This window comes from Alligator mississippiensis, chromosome 5 (genome assembly GCF_030867095.1).
Source record: "Alligator mississippiensis isolate rAllMis1 chromosome 5, rAllMis1, whole genome shotgun sequence".
NCBI lineage: Eukaryota > Metazoa > Chordata > Crocodylia > Alligatoridae > Alligator > Alligator mississippiensis.
In genome coordinates this window covers 200221188-200247651 of record NC_081828.1, presented here as the reverse complement: position 1 = coordinate 200247651, position 26464 = coordinate 200221188, and the positions used below count along the sequence as shown (strand labels likewise).

The 26464-nt window shown below is 44.5% G+C and overlaps 1 protein-coding gene across 7 annotated transcripts in view; it reads right to left on the bottom strand.

Moving 5' to 3' along the window:
* DIP2C (disco interacting protein 2 homolog C) overlaps nt 1–19032 on the bottom strand; it is a 464954-nt gene extending 445922 nt beyond the window's left edge. For 3 of the 7 annotated variants that reach the window (XM_059729169.1, XM_019498679.2, XM_019498690.2), the window contains exon 1: nt 18708–19031. In XM_059729169.1, coding sequence (XP_059585152.1) covers nt 18708–18792 — 85 coding nt within the window. In that variant the 5' untranslated portion in view covers nt 18793–19031. Of the gene's footprint in view, nt 1–18707 lie in introns of all 7 variants that reach the window. The other 4 variants (XM_059729170.1, XM_059729171.1, XM_019498685.2 and 1 more) reach the window with 2 other exon arrangements.
* Nucleotides 19033–26464: the final 7432 nt, after the last annotated feature.

Sequence of the window (26464 nt, the reverse complement as noted above, 5' to 3'; positions counted from 1 at the left end):
GTTCCCCAATGGAATGCTACTGCCTACTGCAACCCAGAACAGCTCATCTTATTACATACATAAAGGCCAAGATATATTTTTACCATAACCAATAACTGTTCCAATGTACCAAGTTTTACTGTGCTTAACTACACAGTGCCTGGAGGCATTGTTGTAAAGGAATTCAACTGCTGTGATTATATAGAAACACACACATGTATACACACACTACAAAAGTAAATGAGGTCTGTGTGAAATATATTTTTAAATCTATTTCCCAACTAAAGGATTGGTGAGTCATTACAATAAAGGGCAAGAATCAGTACAAGAGCCAAAATATAACAAAAGCAAAAATACGTTGGATTGAAATCATCTACTTGTGCCAGATCTTTCCTCAGAGACAGAGGAGTATCAAGAAATCCAAAACACTCTGCAAGGCCTTTTAAAACCTAACAGTGACAACAATCAGTACCCTGTCTCCTTGACCCTAGCACTTATTTCAGGAATGGAAGGCATGATGGGGAAGGGGAGTATATCTGAGCCACAGAATGTGGGTATTAGGGAATGCCTCTCTAAAAAAGCTGCTTCTTCAAATTACATTCCCAACGAGGGAAGGACAGAGGATCCCCATCATCACCTTTAAATCTCCAAATATACACAAAAATACTATGAGGTTTGGGGAAGCATGTGATTTCCTTTCATAGCAAAGAAAACAAATTATTGTTCCAGCAGACATTTATTCAGATTAATGTTACGTTTCTCAAGTGTCACACTTAACTAAGCTATTAGTTTCCATATGGGATGTACACTCCTTATTCAGCTAAGTCTTTATGGTTTTATGCCTAAGGTTATCATTCCAATGCAATGACAAAAAAACAATACCATATAAGCTTTCTACAATCACCTCCATCAGCCTTGTGGATTCAAATACTGCAGTCGTAGTCATTCCTGTAGATCATTACCATTACTAGACTAGTTTGAAGCCTGCACCTGTGAATTTTTGTGGTTCACATCCAAAGAAGCGCAATAACTGGAATAAAACCAAAATAGAATCAATGGGAACAGAGATGCCTCACGCCCAAATCAGAGTTCCAGGTGTACTGAAGAGAGCAACAGCGTTTGGAGATCAATGGGGCGGATGATAAAAATCTCTTGCAGACAAAAGAACCATTAGGTTAGAACTAGGATTTCCAAGTGTGGACAGCATACTCAACCATGGAGATAAGAATGAAATGGCCACTCCATGCCCATAGTTGCTAGGGTCAGGAGGGACCTGAACAGATCATCTAGCCTGACCCCCTGCCAGAGGCAGGAATGAATGCTGGGTTCACAAGACCCCAGACAGGTGATCATCCAACCTCCTCTTGAATTTGCCCAAGGTAGGGGCAAGGACCACTTCCCTGAGAAGTTGGTTCCAGATTTTGGCCACCCTAACTGTAAAATATTGCCTTCTGATCTCTAACCTAAACCTATTCTCCATCAGCTTATTACCATTGTTCCTCGTCACCCCAGGTGGTGCCGGGGAGAAAAGGGCTCTACCTATTTGCTGTTGATCCCCCTTGATGAGCTTGTAGGCAGCCACCAGGTCCCCCCCCCCAGCCTCCTCTTGCTGAGGCTGAACAGGTTCAGGTCCTTCAGTCTCTCCTCATAGGGCCTGTCCTGCTGCCCTCTCACCAAGCGGGTGGCCCTCCTCTGAACCCTCTCCAGGCTGGCCACATCCCTTTTGAAGCGCGGCGCTCAGTACTGGACGCAGTACTCCAACTGCGGCCTGACCAAAGTCGCATAGAGGGGGAGTATCACCTCTCTGGACCGGCTTGAGATGCAGCTTTGGATGCATGACAAGGTATGGCTGGCCTTGCTGGCTGCGGTCTGGCATTGGCGGCTCTTGTTCATCTTGGAGTCAATAATGACTCCAAGATCCCTTTCCGCCTCTGTGCTTTCAAGAGGGGAACTCCCCAGCCTGTATGTGTGCTGTGGATTCCTTCTCCCAAGGTGCAGCACCCTGCATTTGTCTATGTTGAACCCCATCCTATTCTCATCTACCCACTTTTGTAGTCTGTCTAAATCTATTTGCAGCCTCTCTCTCCCTTCAAGTGTGTCCACCTCGCCCCACATCTTAGCTCAGTTGGTTAGTGTGGTGCTAATAATCCCACGGTCACGGATTTAAGCCCCTTGTGGGCCACAAGATCTTTCCTGCATCAGGCAGGGGGTTGGATTGGATGACCCCTTCCAGCCCTACTTTTGTCTCTAAGGAGGAAAGTGTTTGTGTCTCCAGCTGATGATTACAGTTAGTCTATGAGCACTGTTTATTGAGCCTGAATGGGAGATAAGAAACACTGAAGTTTTTCCCCCACCTCTTACTCCCTAACTCTTCTCACTCTACTTTGTAGCAAAAAGGGAATTAAAACTAGACTGTCCACAGAATCAATGTATATGTCTCAACCTAACAAGTCACAAGGTCTCTGTAAGAGCCAACACGCCCCTTTACTTTGGAAGAGCAACTACTGTAAGCTTTGATTTCCTTATTAGCAAATCAAGTGCATTTTGGTATTATGAACACGCCCCTCAGTCTACGATAGTTATCAGTCCACAATCTTGTAACATGATGGCTTCCCTAGTACTCTGAACAGAAAACTCTTTCACTGCCTTTTCTCCAGTCTGCAGCTCTTAATGCTTTATCGTTCATTTACAACTGTAACAAAGGTAATATCTGTTTGCTGAGCTGAAAAGTACCTTTCACTGAGGGACTTCTTATGTCCAGGGCTCAGTTGATGCTCCCTCCCAACAGACACGGCTAGGCAGGGGAACCTTTGTTTGCTTTCAGAAGAATTCAAGTACTGCCTAGGCTAGAAATTAAAGTTTAATACCACCTGTCTCTTTTCTAACAGTGCATCGCTCCCATTTCTAGCATTAGCTACTTGCAAGCTGTCAGCTGTTCAACTCGACTCATGTACCATATTTCCTCAAACATAAGATGACCCTGAATACAAGACAACCCCCTGATATTTAGACTCTATACATGGAAAACTTACAAATTTGTTATAATTTTCCAGGTATAGGATTATCAAGTTTCCCTTGAATTTGTCCAACTCCCACTGCTACAGCAGGGAAAATAAAACTGGGGAGACAAGCGGCCCTCTTGCTCTGTCCCCCCAACTTCTTCACCCTTCAGCCCCCCCTTCCTTCCCCTTATTATCAGACCTTGCTAAGGGATCTGGGTGAACTATTTGGGGGGCCCATTTCATGATGTATGCCAGACTGGTGAAGAAACAGGAATCATTGGAAATGGGAAAGAAACATGCAGCTCAATTGGGAGTGAAGAGGAAGTCAAAATGTATTCAATGTAGTGACACACAATGACTTGAAAAAGAGTGAGTGATGAGAAGGACTATATTTAATGGGCACTACTACACGTCTCGTTCAGATGGACTGTACTGACCTACTGTTTTGGCTAAGATCAAATATAACATTTTTGGCACCAAGGGGAGGGCGTGAGGGCTGGCTGTGGCCCTCCCAGTGCCAGCCTCGTATTGTAGTACCTCCAGGCCTGGTGCCAGTTTCCTGTGGTGGGAACACCCACCAGTTTCTAAGTGTTTGTTTTTTGTTTGTCTGTTTGTTTGTTTAAGGGCCACACACAAAAAAATGGTTCCCATCAGACTGTTTGCCCAATACGGGCCATGTGTTCTATAGTCATGCTCAGTGCTGCATTTAATCAACTTTATGGTTGGTTTCTATTACTGAGCACATGATAATTTTAGCAGCAGTTTAATGACATACAGTTTCTTTAATGAGGTTTCCTTCTATACAAATGTAAAACAAGGAGCTTTTCTCTTCATCATGACCCAGGGGGGAAACACGACATTGCCTTATATTCAAGTAAATATGGTAATTCTATTTACTATATAGAAACACTCTCTAGGGCAGCCTTTCCCAACCTTTTTTGCCCCATGGCACACTTACCTAAATAAAAAAAAAAAATAAAATAAAAAAAAAAATCACTGCAGCATACCAGATGCAGAGCGGGGGAGTTGGGGGGTGCACGGCCAGCTGGATGCCAATGGGGAGGGATGGTGCACAGCCAGGCGGACGGCATTTTGGGCTGGAGCCATGCCCCCTGCCTGGCTGGAGACACGCTCCCCGTCCATCTGTGTCCGTAGCAGCAGCAGGTGGGGGGCATAGCTCCAGCCCAAAACGTGCAACACATCTAGACATGCCTGACGGCACACCAGTCGGGAAACACTGCTCTAGGGTGCCACCCCACCCTACCTTCTGCCTTCCTTGCGACTAGCAAAGCTAACCACTTCTCCAATTAATATTTTTGAGACTGCTACTTTCATATTTTGGCTCTGCCAAGGATTTTTTCTTCTACCACTACAGTAAGATCTTCTAGAGGTAGAAATAAACTAAATTTAATGTTAATTGTCTAACATTTTACAAATCCTATGATCAATTTCCAATTCTAGCAGTTAATTCCTACCTGGCATTAGTTAGTTAATTAATCAGTGGTTGAAAGTATGCCCAAACATATGTGAAAAACATGTAAAGGGTAAGAAATATGTGACTGTAAGGTCCTCAATCTCAGGACCTACCAGAGATAAAAGCATTTTGCAGCAGCAGTAGGAAGGATTTTAGAACCCAAAGCTATTCTAACCAGTAATGACATGCAGGGGCAAGGGGTGGAAAATTTGGTCCCGTAATTAATACTCGTTCTTCCCATTAAACAATGAGAATAGGAAAGATTTGTCCTGTACCCAAGAGACTGCTATGCTTACTTAATCTTCTACAGTTTGGTTTAAATTGAATGGGCACTACGATCAAGATTAGAGCACGTATGCAAACTGCTCTGCTGAATCAGGACCCTGGTCTACATAACCTTCCATTGATAAAGCCGTGCCCAGCGGTCCACCATTTGAATAGCCATAGGAGCATGTGGATTTGGAAGTTATCATATTTAAAGACCTTACTTGTATGTCAAAATATAATCTGGTTACTTGGACTGCCCTCTTTATAGAACACAACCCAGGGCCTGGTGGGTTGACAGAGTATAAATAGCGTGAGGCTAAACATTCAACCAAGGACCAAAGCAGTATAACAGTGTTCCTGAGAAGATCTTATTGTGGGTGGTTCAGCTGTGCCAGAAGTATTTGATGATTGCTACTAGCTTAGTCAGGAGAATTCATTATTGCTTTAATAGCCTGAAATAGTGGAAAGATATGGAATACTGAAGTGCGCGATTATAGCTGAGCACAAATCTCAATTCAGGTTTCAATAAAAATAATAAAAGATGTCGTCAAAATTCATGACATTTTCATACCTAAAATTAGCCTTTATGGCTAATCAATCAAATGCATCGATTTTTCAGAAACCTTCAGTACCACTTCCGACAGCTGGAAAAATTCTTCCTATGAGGCCAAATACTTATTTACGCTGGTGTGAGAGAAGGAGTCAATTAAGAAGTCACACTGGTGTAAGTAAGAGAACACCACCCGCAGCATTCAGGTCATCAGTAATACTCATCCACTGTCTAACACCAGGTTGTTCAAACAAGGTGCAAATTCACAATCATTAACAAATTGTATTCACAAAAACAAAAGAAATCCCTACAACAGCCATTAAGTAAAATAGTTCAAACATTTGTTTGGAGTACACTGTTTTGAGAGGAGGGTTTCCACCTTGCCTGTGCTGTATGTTTTTGTTGGTTATCATTAGAGTAATTAAAGTAATATTTTAAGCCTCAGTACTGCAGATCTGAACTGGGAACCACTGACTGTAGCTATAAAAACAGGCATGAGGCAGGTCCTTGAAGTGACAGTGTACTTTTTTTTTTTCTCTTAAACATCTGAAGTTATTAGTGTATCATCCCCTCCCACTCCACTTAGGTGGACAGTAGTTTATGGTTTAAAAACAACCAACACAAACCCTACACTGAGTAAAAAATAATATTATCTTGTACTCCAGATGAAAACCAGAAGTCAGAATTATATATTGATAAGGGGGTATAAGTCTTGGCACCTACACTCCCCGCCATGTGCTGCAAGTTGAAAGGCTAGTGCAGACTTTGTACTTACTTGGAGTGCATTGTGTGTCTAGCATTAAAACATTCACTGAGAATGTAACAACAGTTAGGGCCATAGGAAAGAAGGATGGAAGGAAGGAAGGAAGGTAGGTAGGTAGGTAGGTAGGTAGGAAGGATTCATAGCATATTGCAATATTATGCAGAATGGGGAAGAGGAGGACATCTTTAAAAGTAGTGAGTACAGTAATAATCACATGAATATAGCCCTACTAAAGGCAAATGGTATCTTTGTCTGGTATTAGGTTATTATGCAGATAAGACGCTGCTTTGGATTTGAGATACTTTAACTGACAAATGATCTTGTTTTTTTTCTTCACTGTCGTAAGTGTAGCTCAGGACAGGATGAATCTGAGTAGTTTTCATTTCTTATATAACAGGTGTATTCATAAATATGCAAAGATGATCCAAAGATACAGTTTATAATCCACGCTTTATGCTTGAACAATCCAAATAGCTTTCATCAAGTAGAAAGCATAAACCGATCTATGCAAGTAGTTACTGTATAATTATAGGCTGCAAGAACCATTTTGTTTGGGGGAGGTTTTAGGCCAAAAAAAAAAAAAAAAAAAGCTGATGGAGTCTATTTGCAGAGCTATATTTTCAAACAAGGCACATTAAGCTCTTCATTTTCAAAGGGACAATTTCCAATATCTTTATTCCAATTCAGTGATCATACCTGACTGTGAGGGATCACCAATGACAACTCAAATTCAGTGGAGCCTTTTTCCACAAATGCCTCTTACTGACATCAAGATGCATGAATAAGGATGTCAGAATTGGTCACAAATAGGAAAGATTCATGCTTAGCCTGGGAGCAAATAGCAAAAATAGCACCAAGTATGATGGACAGTACATCTTCACGTCAACAAGTTTATAGTCTTGCAATTTAACTGACTGCATAAGTTTGTAATGCAAGAGTAAGAACTGGTTTTAGGTATAAATGATTTCTGGTTCCAGCATTTCAATCCAGTTCAATTTACAAGTGTTCTGTGCATAAAGAGAAAAATGATGGTAAAAAGTGAGATGACCAGAAGTTTACTAGTTAAAATAATTTGTGAAAAATCTCTTGCTCATGATCCTATATTACTACAAGTATCCCCTAAGGAGAACCTCCCCAAGCAAGAGACCATATTTAAAAGAACTGAGTAAAGCAATAAAAACCAAGTAAAGTGTGTGTTTATCTCTCCCTAAATTTTCCCCCAGAGTCTATCCTCTAACAGAAGGCAGACCCCAAGAGAGATAAATATATTAAAAGAAGTGATGCAGAAAGTGATGATTTTTCTTGAAAAGGGTCTTATGTATTTAAAAAAGATTAACTCAGATTGAAGGTGGCTGCACACCCTTCTAAATAACAGGCAACTTTTCAAAGTTTTGTAAGAGGTTTATGGTTTGCAATACATCTGGTTCCTTATATGGCTAGATGAACAAGCATGTTTATGGTGGCCTGAAATTATTGCTGCTATATCCTAAATCAGACAGCGAATGGCCCAGACCAAAATGAAAATAAAATCTGAAATTAAAGTATTAATTATTTGCCAGAATTTACCAGCTACAATAACAAGTAATCAAAAGGTATGTAATAGTGTGCCTCCAAATTTTTACAACATGGGTACTCTAAATTGATTCGATTAAAAGCTGCCAAGCTAACGATAGCAAGAGCTGGAGGCGGCACTGCCCTACCAGAATGCACTAGTTAATATACCACAGGCCAGACACAGCCAAATCACGCAAAAGGATTCACAAAGAGGTGAATGCAATGGGACAATGCCAGACTAAAGTACCTCAAAGTAAGCAAAAATGACTTCTAATTAGCCAGTTTACCGTACAGCTGTGTACTACTCAGAATAAGCAGCCACACCAGAACAGAAAGATAGCTCTCAGAGAACCACAGGTCTGGCTGAACTGAAATAGGCTACCAGTGCCTTTTCTACCCTACACTTGTCATCACAAAGCAAAGGAAAATGCTTCTGAGCCCATCTAATGAGGTAAAAGAAAAGACACAGGACAAGAAAAGTTGCTCTGAACAGTGCCCAAAACCTTTAGAGGAAAACATGCTATTCTGCTGCTTTCAAAGGGAAGAACATAGTCATCAATTCCAAATAACTATACAGAGAATGGAGAGATGCATGATACATTATAACCTCTTACAAGGATATAAAATTTAAAAAGTATAAATTAAAATTTCAAGGGCATAGAAAGCAGCAATAACCTTTGTTATGTCCAATTAAATGAACAGGCTAATCCAAAAGCCTTTCAACTGCCTGAAAGTCTGCAATAAATATTGCACTGAAGCGCCAAGGTGGGGAGTTGCTCCCTGCACTAAGTTAGTCGTTCACTGATCCAATGGGGGATGCGAGACCTGGATTTTTTTTTTCAGTCTTAGAGCAGTCATCTCTTCTGCACTTTAATCACATTACTGATAAGGACAATTCCCCCTATTTAAAAATTACATTAGCAACCTGCATATAAACACAATCAGGGAGCTTTTAAAGAGCACATTATTGACTGGATACTTATCGTAGCTATCTAGAAGTCATTACAGTCTCTGGGTAAATAAAAGTTCTCAAGCCCATACTATAGGCACAATCATATTCAATATCCTTTTGACTTATAATATGCAGAGACCTTTGAGTGTCAATATTGATTTAAAAGCCAAGTTACTGACGGTAAACATCAACTGTCCATCAGTAAACCCCACAAAAAGAAAATATTTAAGGTAAAGAACAAGGTTAGCACAAGAAAAATGGGTTTAACACTGCCCATGAATAAACTAAAAGATCCTGAACCATCGGAGAAATGAGGTTCTGGAGCCACTTTCCAGTCAGAGCAGAGACACAAAAATCCTAACTTACTTTTGAAGTGTGCTTGATAAATTCATGTAGGGAATTATGCGAAGTGACTGTGACAGCAGGGATTGTAATTTATGACCCAGGAAGTCTCTTCCAGTTCCCAAACTGTTTCAATGGTAAATTAGCTTCACTATTAAAAAGTGTGTCATATTTCAAAACCAAAACCGTCTACCTACCTATATTACCCATCTACTGGGTCTTGTTTAGAGGTGCACTGATATATCAGCTGCATACTGGATCCACAGTGATAACAGGAAAATTAACATTATCAGCTATCAGCTTCTTTGGGCTGATAATGTCACCAATAAATGCCGCATGTATGTGTGCAGCCGCAGCATGCAAGCGATCAGGAACACAGCCTGGCACTTGGAGAGCAGCGTCTGGCAAGTTGGGGGGGGGGGGAGGGGGGGGAGGAGCGATCAAGGCCCCCATGGTGAGGGAGGGAGGGAGGGAGGGAGGGGAGTGGGGCAGGGGCCGGTGCTGCCCAGCCAAGGCAGTGAATGTGACCCTGCTGGGCATGGGGGAGAGCTGCAGACAGATCGTGTGGGGAGCGTGGGCAGCTCCCCGCTGCTGCACACACTCCCATGGGAGGCATGGGGGGCACATGCCCCCTGGATCTGTGTGTCGGGCAAGGGTAGGCTGCCCACTGCAGGCTCAGGACCAGGGGCTGCACCTCTTCCTAACAGGCGGCTGGGCTGGGGTTGCCCTTGGGGCAGGAAGGGCAGGGCACAAGGCAGCAGCGTCACTGGAAGGGGGAGCTACAGCCACTTCAAAATTCCCCATAGCCATCCTGTAGCCCCACCTCCCAGCACCACTGCTGCCTGCCCCAAGTGCAGCCCCAGCCCAGCCCCCCACCACTGGAAAGAGGCTGGTGCAGCCCCTGGCCCCAAGCCCACAGTGAGCAGTCCACCTCCACTCCGTGCACAAACCTGGGGGCCATATGACTCCTATGCCTCCCCCAGGGGGCTGCTCCCCCTCCGCATCCCCCAGACAAGCCACCTGTGGGTCTGTCCTGCTCCCAGGGTCGCATTTACTGCCCTGGCTGGGCAGTGCCTGCCCCTGCCCCACTCCCTCCCTCACCATGGGGGCCTCAATCTGCCCCACGCACACCTCTTCCCTCCTCCCTCACCCCTTCCCCCCACAGAGTTACCGACCAGATGCTGCTCTCCAAGCTGCCAGGCTGCATTCCTGTAAATCTGCTATTGGATCGATATTGGCAGATAATTGGTTAATAATCGGTCATTGGTATTGGCCAAGAAAATCTTTAATCGGTGCATCCCTAGTCTTGCTTTGTCATTAGACTAAAAAACATTCCATTCTCTAATATCTCTTCATTATGGAGAGTTTCTTATGAGAAAAACAAATCAACCCGAGCCCATATACCTCTTAGCCTTTTCTTGGTTAAGCTTAATAGATTTTAGTGGAAGACTAAAGAAAATTCAGTACTCAGAGAGGCTTTCCAGACCCCCAATCACTCTTGCAGTTCTTTTCTAAACTGTTATCAACTTGTCAATTTTCTCAGCAAACCCAAGAGAATATCATGGTCCAGAAAAACCTTGTGAACTGCAAGCTTGTAAAAGATGTTGTGTTAGAGTCCAAAATGTTGTCCCTAGTACTGAACTACAAGATAATTTATAGACCACAATAAAATGAGGGATTCAATTCCTGCTACCCCTTTACTGTTGATCCTCACAACAAAGCAATTTACTCTATTCTAACACCAAACCAATTAAGAATATTGCCAATCTGTTATTTCATCACTTAGCACTATGAATCACTCCAACACCTCAGTGTATCTCTTAATAAGAAAAAAGTTAACCCCTAGACTTTCACACGGTTTTATTTACATTTCCAGCCTACATGGTCACCCTAAATAAAAGACCTGCTTCTTAGAAGAAGTCAAACAGAAATTTTGCCACTGATGTCACTGGAGAAGAAAAGGGCCCTGGCTCTGAAATTTGCATTTCACTAGATAACTGCTGTTCATTCATTCTCAGGCATCCATCAAATGACTGATATAATAGCATTTGGATTGAGATTTTCATTTTTAAAAATTCTTTAGCAAAGTTCGACTGTTTATGTCAACAGAATGCAGTCTGGTTATATTTGTTCAGGCACTCATCAGAAGTATTATTAATTTACTTGAGTCACATTCGTCTCACCAAGGGGAAAAAAGAAAGATGTATAAAATCCCAATTTCCCGCCATTTTGCTTGCAGTGATGACAATGTGCAGCACCAGTTTGGCTTGAAGCCGGTAAAAGGAGAAGTGAAACAGCAGCATCACAATGCATTGTTGGCCATATCCACAAATGCTGTCGACCATACATAACTATATTTCAGGTTAAACCTGGTCAATTCAGATATTCCACAAACTTATTCATGGATAAAAAGGCTTCAATGACATTATTTGCTATGATTCTCAAAAGTTTAAAGCTACAGACTGAAAAGATACTAATGAACTGCAGCTAAAGAAAACAGAAATACAAAAAAAGAAATTACGGATTAATTTATAATCCTTTCACAATTATTAAGCAACTTTGTGCTAATGAAAGTTGCCAGACATGCATTCATAAAAGCCTAATGTTGTCTATTTATTCACAGATTAGGAACCAAATAGAGTGAGAATCTTTTTGTATCATCTTTCAGTGTCCTGTACTTCTAACCTCAACAAGACTGGCTATGGAAACTCTCTTCAGCTGCTGCATGCTTTCACCCCTGGTTTCTGTGTGACAAATGAAGAAACTTTAATTTTGCAAAGCTATTTTTCTCTGATTCTGACATCTCTGTATTAGCAACAAAACCACCAGCCAAAAACTTTCAGCCTCTGCCAGTCTATACACCTTTTGAATCCCTAACCCTAGAAGTGAAACATTATGGTCCATTACTTGTACTATGACATTTCCAAGAAAGCAAGGGGAAAGATATTAAATCCAGAAATTTCAAAAAGAAAAAAGTGCATAGATGCACATAAACAAAAACTGATAATATTTAGAATAGAGGGAAAAACCCTTTTTGATGCCGTAAGTAGAAGGGACAGGTATAATGTGTTACATAAATCCAGATGACAAGTACATATTACAACAGGACCAGACAGGGTTCCTCAAATCACAATTTTATTAAATTTAAGAACTACCAACCATTCAAAAAAAAAAAAAAAAGTTCCTTCTTTAGGTACTTCCCTATCTACTCAGTCATACAAACTTCTTTATTAACTATACATAAACCCAAACACAACCCCACCAATGGTCCAATGCTGCTTTCTGAACTGAAACAATGACATGTTTTAATGTCACTGGGAGTGCTGCCCTCCCTTTTCAGCTCAACTCTGACTACTGGTGTTAGCTGCTGCTGCTTCTTCTTTCATATGGTATCAGATATCAACTTCCAAATCTATGTGCCACTGTCTGGCACAGTGGACCTAGCAATTAGACATTGTAGTTAAGATTACTGTAAATAGTTGAATGATACACAATGACCAAAACCTACAATTCCCTGCCATGCACCCTATCGAGAGTTATGTGAAATCAAGATTCAGGTTTCAGCATATTTAATAACCTCAGCAGGAGCTAGAAAAACACTGCCGAGGCTAAGAGTAGATGAGAAATCCACCAAGTTGAACGTCACAGGTTGAGGAAAGAAAGGAAACATTGCAACAGTGACTTTTCTAAACAATTATAGAAGGCTGTTAATGAGCCTGGCCAGAATGTCACAGCCAGTCTTCAACTGGATGACTGGTAATTTCAAAACAGGCTCTGAAAGGAGAAGTCAGGGGAATGAGGGGGTGGCAAAGTGAGATCATTAGGACCCTGGCATAAAGGTAGTTTGCTCTCTGGAGAGGCAGGGGAATATACATGCATAATTTCACAAGGATTAAGAATTGTGTGTCAAATCTGCTATATACTGTGGTGAATTCTCATGAAGCAGTGAGTCATCTCATCTGACAGTTGCTAGAGAATTAAAGCAGTTATTATAAAAAAAAAAAGACATGTCCTGCTTCACACTTCATACAGATAGCCTCTTTAAAATTAAAATGCAATAAAGACATTTTTAAGTACAGAAGAGATAAAGTATATTTAAGACTTTGTGTCACACACACAAGTACCCAATTTTAGCTATGACCTAAAATCATTTAACTGACGTCCCTGTAGAGATGGTGACCTTTCTGCTACCCTGCACTCTAAACCTTGTAAAATATATATGTGTATTCTGTTGTATGCATTTCATATGAGATTTTTTCCCCCATGAAGAAAAATTAATTTGTGCTCCTTTATGATATAAAGGAGTAATCAGAGTTGCCAGTGCAAAGGCTTTTTGAATCTATACCTTTAATAGGCAGGAATATTAGCAAGACTTCATCCATACAGGATGCAAGTATCCAAATGAGCAGCAACATATACATCCATTTATGTACAGCCAGACAGGAAAGAGAAACAATAAGCTTTTACTCTTCACACTGCAGCATAGCAGAGACAGGCACCATATAGGTTTGGAAAAGCCGTTGCTCAGACCATGTATTCTTATATGAAAATTACTTACTGGCTGCTTTGCCAACAAAACTGACACATGGCCCCCCAAGGCCATTTTCACACGTCCTTGAGGAGAGTTGTAATAATGGCTCTATTGTGTAACACAATACTGATCATCTGACTGATCTATCAAATGTAACACCCCAGCTTCAAAGCTGCTCAAAAGCAGCCTGAAATAAAGGTGTGTTTACAGCATGCCTTGAGGACAGCTCCTTTAGGGGACATCCTGGGAATCTGCATAGTATATTTTACTAGATGCTACAATGCCTTTCAACTGAATGAATAGTAAGAAATCCTTGTGACGCATCAACATCCATTAAAAGCCTTGAATTCAGATATCAGCACAGCGCCAAGTAGCTACAAAGAGCACTTAGAGCTCCGATTCCCTATTAACTCATGAGCGAACCCAACTGCATCTGTAAAACAAATCAATCTGCTCTTCCTCTTTCTCTGTCCTTCCATCCAAGAAACAGGATAAAACCTTGGTGAGAGAAGCAGCGTTAAAAATGGAAAGCCAATTTCCTATGCAATATACTGTTACCAATGCTCCTGATTGTTGGGCAAGTATCATGTATTTGGTGTTTTTTCTAAATGCCTCAAATCCAGGTGCTTAAGGGAAAACCTCAGCTTTCACTCCCCCCCGCCACCCCTTAATTTAAGACTTCAGACTTTCCATCTTTCATGGTTACTGAGGAAAAAAAATTGAAAACATGACCGAACCGCACCCTAAAGCTCAAAACTGGACACTGAATACAAATCACTCAAAATGCATTTTAAATTCACAACCTCTTTCAATTTCATGTCAAACTCATGGGGGAGCTTTTGTTTTTGTAAAGGTTTGGCAACTTTTATTTTTAGGGTTTTTTTAAGTTTTTGAGGCTGGCAATACCATATTCCTCTAGATTCCATTTGACAGGTTGTACCCACTTGTCAGAATATTATCTCTGAAGAAACACATTAAAGCAAAAGAATGTGTCCCCCAAACCACAGAGGTACTTAATTTAGACATTCACACGGTTAAAGCCATCCACTCATACCATCAGCTAATATTACATTCAAGTACTAACTATAGGAATTAATAAGTAAGGTTCCCTGGCCCCAGCCCAAACATATATCCAGACATACAGATTTGCTTCTTTCGGTTTCCACTGGATAGCGTGCCAACCACATCTCGTTTTTGAAAGCTCTTGTACTTTTGCTGATAGCATTGTTTTAGTATACAAGGCCCTTTGTTTCTTCTCCAGAAAGAAGCTTTGTATATATAGGCAGACACCAGTAGAGGAAGGAACAGGGATGACAAAGACCAATAAAATAATGCAACTTGGCCAAACAATAAATCCATACAATATTTGGGTCTAAGATGAAGCCAATACCTTAACCAACGTTTAGGGGCAAATTAGTTAATTGAATGCACGTACGGAGTTACTGAGACTGGTTATATATTCATTTAATATCTGATGACACCTCAAGGAAAATATACTTTGAGGAAAAGTTGACACAAAGACACACACACAACCCCTCACTGTCTCACTTACTTTAAATGAGCAAGAACTGCAAATAAAATATATGGCATCTAGTGAGAACAGTTTTTGAACAGGATGTTTTTCACATTTTCCATGTGGCGTCTGTGGTTCTTTAAGTGTTTCTACTAGGTTATCTGACACGCATAAAATGCTGGAAGAAATTTAAACCATCTTTTCCCAATTAATTTTTGTTCAGGAAATAATTTCAAGGGCAACATAATCTTGTATACCCTTAAATTAAAAGGCATGGAGTGAGATAATCAGAAGTATTTCTACAGTAATTCATTTTATCAGGAGCTTTAAAAAAAAAAAAAAAAAAGGTCCTTGAGTTTTGATGTTATTTTATAACCAAAATACTTTCCAAACTCTTTTATATATCAGTACGTCAGTTAGTTACCTCTAAGCTATACTAGAAAACAAGATGATTCATCCAATTCTACTTGGTCCAATGTTATGCATGGTTAGAAGACTAAAAGCTCATAAAATTTCAAACAGCCTTGAAGAACAACTACTGGGAAGTGACATGTTGATTGCATCAGCCCTGAAAAGCTATAGTCCTCAGCTATGCAAGCATCCGTACAGCCAGTGGAAACTACTACTGTGTTTCAAAGAACACATGTGTAATTGCCAGCACACACACACACACACACACACACACACACACACAAAACCAGTGTCCTAAAGAAAAAAACTTTCTGCTTACCTTGGAAGCTATACTAGTGCCACTACTGCAGCTCTGTTTTCAGAGATGCATTTAACATTTCTCCCTTTCCCAAAAAGGCAGTGAATATACCTTCCTCAAGTGCATACGGATGCCCTAAAGCTGAAAATAAAATTACACCTTAATGTAAATGTGATTTCCATCACTCATCAAGGTGATAATTTTACAGCCATACATAATGCATGTTCTCACGCAAGTTGAGGCAGCAAGCACATGCTGAGGACACTGGCAGGTTTTTGCTTACCTTCATAAGGTTCTGGCTGCATTTCAAACTTTAAATCATATTAAGGAAAGTAACTATCTGATCTGAAGATAGTTAACTAAATTTGCATCCTTAGTACATTACAGAATTCTTTATCACCTGAATCAAGAAAAAAATACCATCTTGTTTGACCTCACTAAAGGCGAGATGCCTTGGCACATGCCTCATCTATAAACAATGAAAATATGGACATGGTTTGCTGGTCTGTCTCCCTCAAGAATCACAGCGCAAAGCCAACAAGTAAATGCCTGCAAAATGGACTCTCCTCCTACAACCCAGCAGAATAAGACATGTCAGTGTATATACTTGGACAAAAGAGTTATAGGACACTGCCTTAACTTGCCCTGTGCATAAACATGGCACATCTCATATGGTTACTTGCCAGGTAGTGAGGTGACCTGTGTACACCACTAAAATGAATAGGACTTTGCCTGTGATAAGGTATCACCTAGCTCAAGTAAGAGAATAAGAATCGAATTTTAAGTAAAACCCTGTTGCCAGAAACAAATGGGCTGACTGAGTAAGCTTAACACAAAATCCCTGTACAATGCCCCATGCGCTTGTGAAGCAACACCATTTTCCAGTCCCAATGGAAATAACTGGAGTAAATAATTTTTCTTATCAAGAAAGAAGGATTACAGGATTCAGAAACATCTTTAGGGGAAGACCAAGAAAACACAATCAATGCAAAATGGAGTTTATTTTCTACCAAAGGGGACTTTTACCATCTTTCACTTTCCCTCAGCCTGGAAGTATGTGCACAAAAGCTTGCAAAGAAAGACCATTTTTTTGCGATTTATTAGTTGGTCCAACAAAAGGTATCATTCTCTGAACCAAGAGTTTTAGAGTTTTCTCATTTCAAACAATCCCCCTCACTTCTTTCCACACTATAGTAACATTCACTGGAAAGTTGTCCAGATAAACCTTTGGTACTCCAGAGGTTTAAAGTTCCATTCATCTTTAAATCTCATGAGCTACAGTGGGACTTGAGCATTTGCATAGTTATACAGGTGCTCAAGCACTATCCTGAACTGGAATGCTTTCCTCCATCTGAACAACAATATCCCTAGCATATCACATGCGCTGCACACTGAGAAACGATTCGTGAAAACCCTTGCACACTTGCGTGACTTGATTTCTGTGGTACTGGTCACCATAAGTTCATGGAACTGCTCGAGGTAGCAAATTAAGCATCCACATAAGCACGTACAGAATCAAGGTGAAGCACAGCATACGTGTTGCAAAAATCGTTTGATCCTATGTTAACCTGGCAAGGGCATTTCTCATCTTAGGTAGCTACAACTACACCTTTCAGATTAGTGCTCATAATGACCATCTTGGGAAGTTAAGGGGATAGTTAAATATTTAAAACCAGGCTGCTTAAATTTAGGTATTTTTAATAGATGAGAGCTTTCAGAGGTGCTGAGTGTTTGCAGTCATCATTCAATGCACTTCATTTAGGTCACTTAAGAGAAATCATGCGGGTGCAGGGAAGAAATAGCTTGCTCCCACCACCGAAAAAAAAGCTGTTTATTAGGGGACCTAAGCATCAGTGCTGTGTTCAGAAGATTTTAGCCATAACGCCTACTGGGAGTTGGGGTCAGCAGCAGAAAGGAAAAGATATTGACACAGGAGTAAATTCATTCCAGCTGTAACTCTGATGAAGTTACACCAGGAATGAATTTGAGCCAGCGCACACAGTAATGTCCAATTACTAACCACATCCAACTTCCTCCATATACATTACTGGATTGTGCTCAACATGCCAACCACCAGTTCTTTACCATAAAAATAAATCATTTATCATTCAGTTACACAGGATAAATGTGTCACAGTGCACCTATGTCAGCCTGAATGTCAAAATGTTGGCTAATATTTCTTTTTGTCTCTGTCTTGGGATACGGAGCATAAGATGCGTGCACTCACAAGCGCTTCCATATTCAGGCAGAATATTAGGTATTCAGCATGCTGTAGTATAAATAGCCCCCGCTCCTGCCCTATCAGTCCCGACAGAGACCAGCGAACGGACAAAACACTGTAGCAAGGCAATGCTGTGTTTAAATTTTGATTATTTCCACGTTCCTGGAGGGAGACTGAAGGACCGAGCGCCGCGCCATCCTCAATAGCTCGTTCTCCACCGGAAAGTGTTAAAAGGAAAACTACAATGTCAACATCAGCTCCTCCCTGCTGATGGAATTGGCACGGGCGCCTGCACTTTCTGGCGAGAAGCCCTGATAAAACCGTTACCAGAAAGAAAAAGAGAAAAAAAAAAGGGGGGGGGGAGTTGGATCCGTCGAAGTACAGCCATGACCGAGTCGGGGCGCGGTGAGGGGCACGGGGCCCGGCCCCACATCTCCGCCTTGCTCTCAGAGAGAAGGGAAGCGTCTTGGCCGAGACACAGACCAGCCCCCGGCGAGCTGCGTCTTATGCCAGGACACAGCAAACTGTAGCGCTGCGCCGGCCCGAGACATGCCGCGTCCTGCTCCGCCGCGGAAGCCGCTGGAGCCGATGTGAGCGCGGGGACATGTCAGCGCGCGGCGCGAGCCATCGTCGCACCGGCCCCGGCACCACCCCCGCCCGGGAGGTGTCCTCGCCTCGCCTCGCCTCGCCTCGCCCGGCCCCGGGGACACCCCCCAAAACACCGCTCAACGCGCACGGCCCCGCCGCGCCGCGCATCCCCGCCACAAGCCCGGCCCGGGCGCCATCAGCCGGGCGCGGGGAACAAAAGCCCGGGGCGGCCCGGCCCCGGCCCCGGCCCGCGCCGCGTTACCTTCGGACAGCTCCAGCTCCAGCTCGGCCAGGCGGGCGCGCACCTCCAGCGGCAGCGACACGCTGTCCAGGCTGCGGTCCGCCATCCCGGCGCGGCGCGGCGCGGCCCGGCCCGGCCTCGCTCTTTGTCTGCGGCGCCGCCGCCGCCGCAGCCGCTGCTGCCGGATGCCGGGGGGCGGGGGCGGGGCGGGGAGGGCGCTGCACAGATTGCGCCTTCAGCGCAGCCCCGCCATGGCCTCGCCTCGCCTCGCCCCACCTCGCCTCGCCTCGCCCCGCTCCGCTCCGCTCCCCGGCCCGGCCCGCCCGCCCGGCGCTGGCGGCTGCAACTGCGGCTGCAACTGCGGCGGCGGGAGGCGGGAGCAGGAGCGGGAGCGGGAGCGGGGGGGGGCTGTCACACGCACGTGACGCGCCGGCGGCCGCGGCCGCACGGGCCAGGGGGCGCCCGAGAGCCCCAGCAGCGGCGGGCCGGGCTGGGCCGGGCCCCCGGGCGGCGGGGCAGGGGGGAGGGTCCCAGCCCCCAGGGCCAGGACCCCGCATCCAAACGAGCCGCGCAACCCCTGGTCCCAGCTCTCAGCACAACGACATCCTCCCCAGGAGGAGTACGGGTGCGCCCAGGTGCACATGCACCCCCAGTCACCGTGCACCACCCCGCCATCGCTGCAGACGCCACCAGGAGTGTCTGCAGGTGGTCCCCAATGGCCGCTGGACACTAACGGTGGCGTCTGTGGGTGGTTACCAACTGTCACCCCCGCCCGCCGCTGACTGCACCACGGCCACCTGTGGCAGCTCCCCGCTTGCCCCAGCCTCCAGGGGCACGCAGCGTTCACAGTGGCCATCATAGAGGACAGTCCAGTTGTCCTCTGTCCTCTATTGATACGAAACCCAACGCCTTTATGTCCTCTATTTTGAAATAGAGGACGTAAAGGCATCGGGTTTTGTATCAATAGAGGACAAAGGAGCAGAAAACCGGAATATCCCCTCTGATTGCCACCCTACCCTCCGGATCGTCCCTCTCCAAACCTTCCCTTACAAGCCATCGTCGAAACATTACGACTGCCCTCAACCCTGGTGCCACAGCCCTAAGGCCTGGACCTGCCGCAGGTCAAGCAGGGCGGGCCGCGGCAGCCAAGGTCCTGCTTCCGTGCGACGTTGTCGATATGAGTGCAGAGGTCGCGGAGAGAGGGCATCTCAATGCCGCCAGAATCGGGTGGCGACGCATCAAGTCTCTACATTGCAACAGGGGTGCTGCTCAAGCCCCAGCCCGCAGCAATCCCCACGGATTGGAAACTCGGTGGTGCAGGAGCAGTGAAAACTCGGCGGGGCCAGATCCAGCCCCACCTGAGCCATTGCCACGCAGCAGTATCAGCGCTGCTGGCTGCTCTCTGTCCAGCCCCATCCCCAGCCCACTCCCATGTGTCCAGATCAGGGCCATCCAGTCCTGCGCTCCCCCTCATGCATCAGGATTACAGCCAGGCTACTCCCTGCACAAGGATCAGGGCTGTGCTGCTCCCACCCTCCTCCTGCACTTCCAGATTGGGGCTGGGCTGCGCACCCCCATCCAAGGCCAGATCAGGCCCTCACCCCCTGGCCCTGTCTATCTCCACCGGTACCGGATCTGGCCCACAGATGGGCCTGGCACTGCCCATCCAGTCTGTAGGGCCAAAAGGTTGGGCACTGCTGTGTTACAGTCCTAAATTCTTGGAGATTGCGTGCAAGTCTGTTGACCTCCCTGCTCCTGGCTTCTGATGGGCCAAAGTCTCAAACACCATATCAATAGACCACCCTTCCTTACTTTTTGAAAAAGTATCACATAGTGGCTCTTAGCCAGTGCTCTGGTTTTCATAATAATTAGTCTTCACACCACCCTGTGATGTGGGTAATATCCTCCATGGATGAACAGGAAGACTAAAGAGCACCAGGTCCCAGCTCTCGAGGAGGAGTTGATTTGTTGTCTTTTCTCATTTTCATGCAGGTGGAGGTTCTGTGACTGTCCCGTGCTTTACTCTTGGGAGGCAGGAGCTGAATGCAGAGACCTGAGATGGCCAGACACTTCCAACTGAGAATCAATTAGGTAGTGATACCAGACCAACACAGAGTAGCAACAGACACACTTTTTTTTAGGTTGAGAAGATTTTTAATTTTAATCACACCTTCAGTCTGATGGTTTAAAGAAATCACTAATTTATCCCACCTGCTTTCCTTTGAGGCGGGCATTATATAATTCCCATTTTACAAATGGGGAAATTGAGGTACTGAGGGGTTAAATAACCAAGGAAACAGCAAACCCGCATCAGAGACAACTCTGAAGTCCTGAATGCCATTTTCCTGCTCTAACCCAGTGATTCTCAACCAGGCTGGTGCAGTACTCTGGGGTGCCTTCAGATCCTTTCAAGGGTGCTATGGGATGCCATGTAGTAGTAGCATGGTTAGGTGTGCAGACAGGATTCCCCAGAAAGACCTAGAGATTTCAAGGAGGAATCCATAGTGTTAAAAACCTTCTGACCTGTTGTGGTCTTTCTGAATTCCTTGCAACAGAAAAACTGCTCTATTAGTCTAAAACGAGTGAAAATGAAGAGCTGACATTTTCCGAGGGGTGCCTTGAGTATAACAAGGTTGAGAAACACTGCTGTAACCACTGGACAACTTCCAACATATCCTTCTTTTGAATTGCACGGTTCCACACACCTGGAGCATATGTCAACAAAAAGTCTTATACATTTTGCATTGGCTAGGGAGAGATGTACCCTAAATGAAGTGAAAAGAAGAAGAAGAACAGAGTTGAATTTGTATGGTGTCCATGTTCATCATTCACAAAACATGGCCTTAACTTAGCCTGTGTCCAGAGAAGCTGGAAGGATGGCTACTATTTGTAGAAGCAGTTAGAAAAGGGCTGGGAAACCACTTCCATAATTATAAGGATGGATGCAGCATAAGTGAAACCATTTTAAAGATATAACACAAGGGATATAACACAAGGGAATCCTTCTCTTCTTATTGCCACATTCAGTCTACCAGCAGCATTTTAATAAGGGAAAAGATTACATCCCAAATTCTGTCTCTCTCTCTTTCCTTTTATTTGTCTTTCCCCCCGCCCTGTTCTTCCTCCTCTATGGGATTCCTGGAGACATTTCTAAGAGGAAGGAGACAGCCACTAGACGATCATCTCATTCCAAAAATCCTTTTAATGCCAGTATAAGATTCCCAGACAGAAGGTGCAACCGACACTGAACTAAGCTGCTGCACTTAAATCTAGCCAAAAGGACAAATGGTTACCCTCATTCAGACATTAAATTCAAGGAGCTGAACTGAGTGGCCCAGGACACGCCTTCCAGTCCTATGTTCTTCTGAAGCACACTAGCACCCTCCTGCTCCCTTTTCAGTTAATGGAAACAAATCATAGAATTTAGGAGTGACTTGAAAAGACCTAAAAGAGGCTTCAGGCTGTGTCTGTATCAGGCAATTTAACAAAGTTTCCCACTGCTCTACTACAGGGTCTGGTGAATTGTTGGTATCAGCATTGGTGGGAGCCCAACTGTACACATGGCACTGCTGGGTTTTCCACTGTGTCATGTTTAAAGTATGGTGGTAAAAGCAGTCCTACTTTATTTCATTCACATAAACAGTCACTATCTCAGTTGAACCACTAACAGAACAAGTGGGAATATTTCTGCAAAATCCTCTAGTGTCCTCCTACAGTGGACAAGGTTTAGTAGATGAGTCCCTTAATTTCATTGTGCTTCTACTCCCGTGGTTGCCATACATCTTATTTTTATTAACAACTCCCATGCCATTCTTTAATGCACTGCAAGACTGGTACCACCTGTTTCACTCCTCCTAGGCAGGCCCATTGCTTTCAATAACACAGCAACAAATGTGCCTTCTAGGGCTATGCAAATTCCTCTGCACTGTGCTTTATAGAGGCAATGTTTTGTCTTCTAGTGAATGATCCTTGAGCGTTATAGCCACAGGCACAGGCACAGAAAAAAAAACCTACCTCTGATCTTTCTTGCTTCATTCAGGGTAGGACTGAACCTATGAAAACAAATAAAACCAGGGTTTGTAGAAATCAGGGTTCCTATCTGAAAATCCAGATATGACCTGTTTTTGTTTTGGGATGAAATATGCTGGAAGTATCAGCGCTTTTTCATGTATTAAGGAGCCAGTGAAAAAGGAAGAGATGTTAAGCTCTCCAGGGGGCAAGAGGCACATGCGGGAATGAAAAAATGTTCACCGCACTGTAAAATTAGACCCCTGGATATCCAGGAGTCTAAAAAAAATGAAGTTTAAAAAAGTGGGGCAGGGCACATGCCCTGAGGCAACCGGAGGCTGGGTCCTCCACAGAGATGCTCTGGCTGCCAGAGCGTCTCTGTGGTTGGCCCCTCATCCTGGTGCTGAACGTGCAGCCGGCCAGGCAGCACAGCACCAGGGCTCCAGTGCCCTAAGTGAAGGGTCGGGGAGGGCTGGAGTAGGGGGGAGGGGACTATGGGGGGGAACCCCACCCGCTCCCCCAGCCCCCAGCCCTTCTCTGCCTGGCCCCATTCCCTGCCTGCCCCCGATCCCTGCCCCCCCACCCCAGCATCCCCATACCAATCCCCCCAGCATTTACTGGCACTTGTAGCTGCCCTCTCTATCACTGGGGCCCTGCCCGCACAGCATGGGGCAGAGTGACAGCCCCAGTGGCCGCAGCCCGGGCCCTCCTGCCCCCCACTGACCTGTGCTGCCCGGGGGGCTCTACCAGGAGGCCCTGGAGCTCCCCCCACCCCACCCCCAGCCCTGCTTCTAGGGTAAGTAGAGGCTTTTTTTTCCTTTTTTTTTTTGGTTTTGTTTTGTTTTGGTTTTTTTCTTTCTTTTTTTTAAAGTGATGGTGCCTAGCGTTGGGGGAGGGGGGGCAGTCACAGGGGCCTGGGGGTGCAAGTGGGAGATGGGGCCTGGCAAGGCAGCCATTGTGGGGTCTGGGGGAGCAGGGTGGGTGGGGCTGGGAGGGCAGCCATTGGGGGGGCTGCAGCAGTTGGTGGGGGATGGGGGCAGATGGGGCAGCAATTGGGGAGCTGGGGATGGACCTTGCAGGGGATGTGGTAGCCCCTGTGGGGGCCATGTGGCACCTGTTGGGGGATGTAGCTTCTGTTGGGGGGTCTTAGCCCCTGTGTGGGGGGCCGTAGCCCTTGTGTGGGGGCCGTAGCCCCTGTGGGAGGGCAGCAAAATATATATTCATATATTCATGAATTAATGAAACATGTATTTAGAGTTCACTTTATTATTATAATAGAGACATTGGTAAGCTTCCACATTGCTTTAACACTGTAGATATATCAGTAACACATTGCCCAACTGATCGCTGTCTCTGTCTTGCCCCCTCTCTCTCTTTATAGTGGTCTTTTGTTTTACTTGTGGAGGAACATTGATTTTGGGGTATTTTACAGAGTGACTTTGGGATTTTTTAAATCAGGGGTTTTTCAGTTTTCCAATAGGGAACACCAAAATTCCTGCTAGGGAGGCCAGTGGCAGGACCCTGCCTGCTCAGAGCTGGCACCTTGGACCCAGCTGGCTGTGGCTGACCTCCTGGCCAAATGGGGCCAGGAGGACATGCTTTGACAGTTCAAAGCAGGCCACCACACCGGGAATATCTTCCAGGCTATAGCTGCTCAGATGGCCGGGTAGGGGCACACATGGCAGTAGTGCTGCACAGAGGCCAACTCTGCAGTCACAGCCCACTGGCACCTGGCACAGAGGGGCAAATACCTCTACTGGCTGTGCAGTCCCCATCCAGCTCCGGCAGGTGCACAGCAGGTCACAGCCAGGCAGCAGCCCCCACTGCCAGACTACTGCAATGGGTAGAGGGTGCAGGGAACTCTCAGGGCTGCTTCAGCAGTCCAGCTGGCACAAGGGGTAGTGTCCCCAGGTACCAATTGGCTGGGCCCCAGAAGCTCCTGAGAGCAAAGAGCCCTGAGCTCTTGTACTGCTGGGGCCAGCACAGGTGCTAGCCCCAGGCTCTAGCTCTCCCTGGCTGCAGATCCAGGAGGAGCCAGGCAAGGTTATTTTGCCCCAAGTGACAATTTGCTCCTCAACAAAGTGCATGTCCGATCACATGCGCTGAGGCAAAAAGCCCCAGCTCAAATTTGCACTGCTTCTATTTGAGCTGCTGCAAGCATACATGCTAGCATGTGTGGACGTGCCTCAGCTGTCCAGAATTATGCCTTTACTTCTTAAGTCTTTCAGCTGATGTGTCAGTTATTTTTACTTGTTATTTGATGGATATGGAATCTGTACTTTCAGTGTACTCCCCTGCTTCCTAAATTTTCCCTTTTCTCAAGCTACACAAAAGAACCAAAAATTAAACATTTGCAACAGTACAGCAAAACTTTTTGACCCTTCCAATACAAATCCAAGTTATTTAAATGAAATAATAATAAATCCAGGCTAAAATGGTCTGTGCAAGTTGAGGGATCCAATGCTTTTTTACGATCAAACCCACTTTTTCAATGAGGTTCCTCACATGAGCATAGACTACCTACTTATGTAAGTATTTGTAAGATCAGGGCCTACATTCAGGGTACTAGATTTCAAGAAAATCAGTCTGGATTTTATTAACTTCCTTAACTTTCAAACAGCAAAAGAAGGCATTCACAGGACCTGTGCTATTGTGATCTTAATTAATTAATGCCTTGAGACTGTTAGATGGAAGGCTTTCCTTCTGCTCTTCCACTGAAGTCAAGGGTAAAACTTTCACTTTAAGAAAAGCAGGATAGACTCCTAAATAGAAATATTATGATTAAATAGTACTGTCAAGTGTGTATAGCCCTTTGTCTCAAACACATATTTTTTAAGAGAGCTCTAGACAGCATTTGCATGCCATGCAGTACCTTATGTGTTTAAGAGAAGAGATGGATATGTCTTTAATAGCTGAAAAAGGCTCTGATACAACAGTGTTTGTACAGAATCCTATATAAAAAGGTCTAATGAATGACTTTGCAGGAATATTCTTATTGAAATCATTGGGACTATCCATATACATAAAGCTATTTGAACACAGCTACATTTCACTGAAAAACATAGCTACATTTTGATTAAGCTATCTCAGTGTAAGAAGTCAATAGAGATAAAGTGTGGTAATTTTTACCTTACTGTAGATAACTTGGTTAAGCATCTGGCTAGTGATACAGTGTTGATTTTGCCTGGCTGTAACTCAGGTAAAAACTCCCAGTCTATGATTTTATATCAAGATAAACACAAATTAACTATCTTAAAGTAAAACCTTTTTTTTCTCTAGGAAACAGAGTTTGATGCCAGGTCTACACTAGGAACTTTTCCCCATATAGTAATGTCAGTGGAAATGTCATGCTTTTACAATATTTTATTCACAGACATTATAGATTTATAGACAATAGGTGCTGGAAGGACTCTCACAAGATCATCGAGTCCAGCCCTGCTGCCATAGGCAGGAAGTCTGCTGGGGTCAAATGACTCCCACAAGATAAGCATCCAAACACCATCTGAATGAGTCCAGAGTAGGTGCTTGCACCACCTCTGGGAGGAGTCTGTTCCAGACCCTAGACATGCAGAGTATAAAGAAGTTTTTCCTTATGTCCAGTCTAAATCGGCCTCCCAGAAGTTTGTGGCTGTTAGACCTTGTTATCCCTTGGGGAGCCCTGGGGAACAGCTGATCTACCAGATCCTGGTGCACACCCCCTTATGTACTTATAGGCTGCCACCAAGTGCCCCCTGAACCTTTGCTTCTCCAGGCTGAAGAGTCCCATGTCC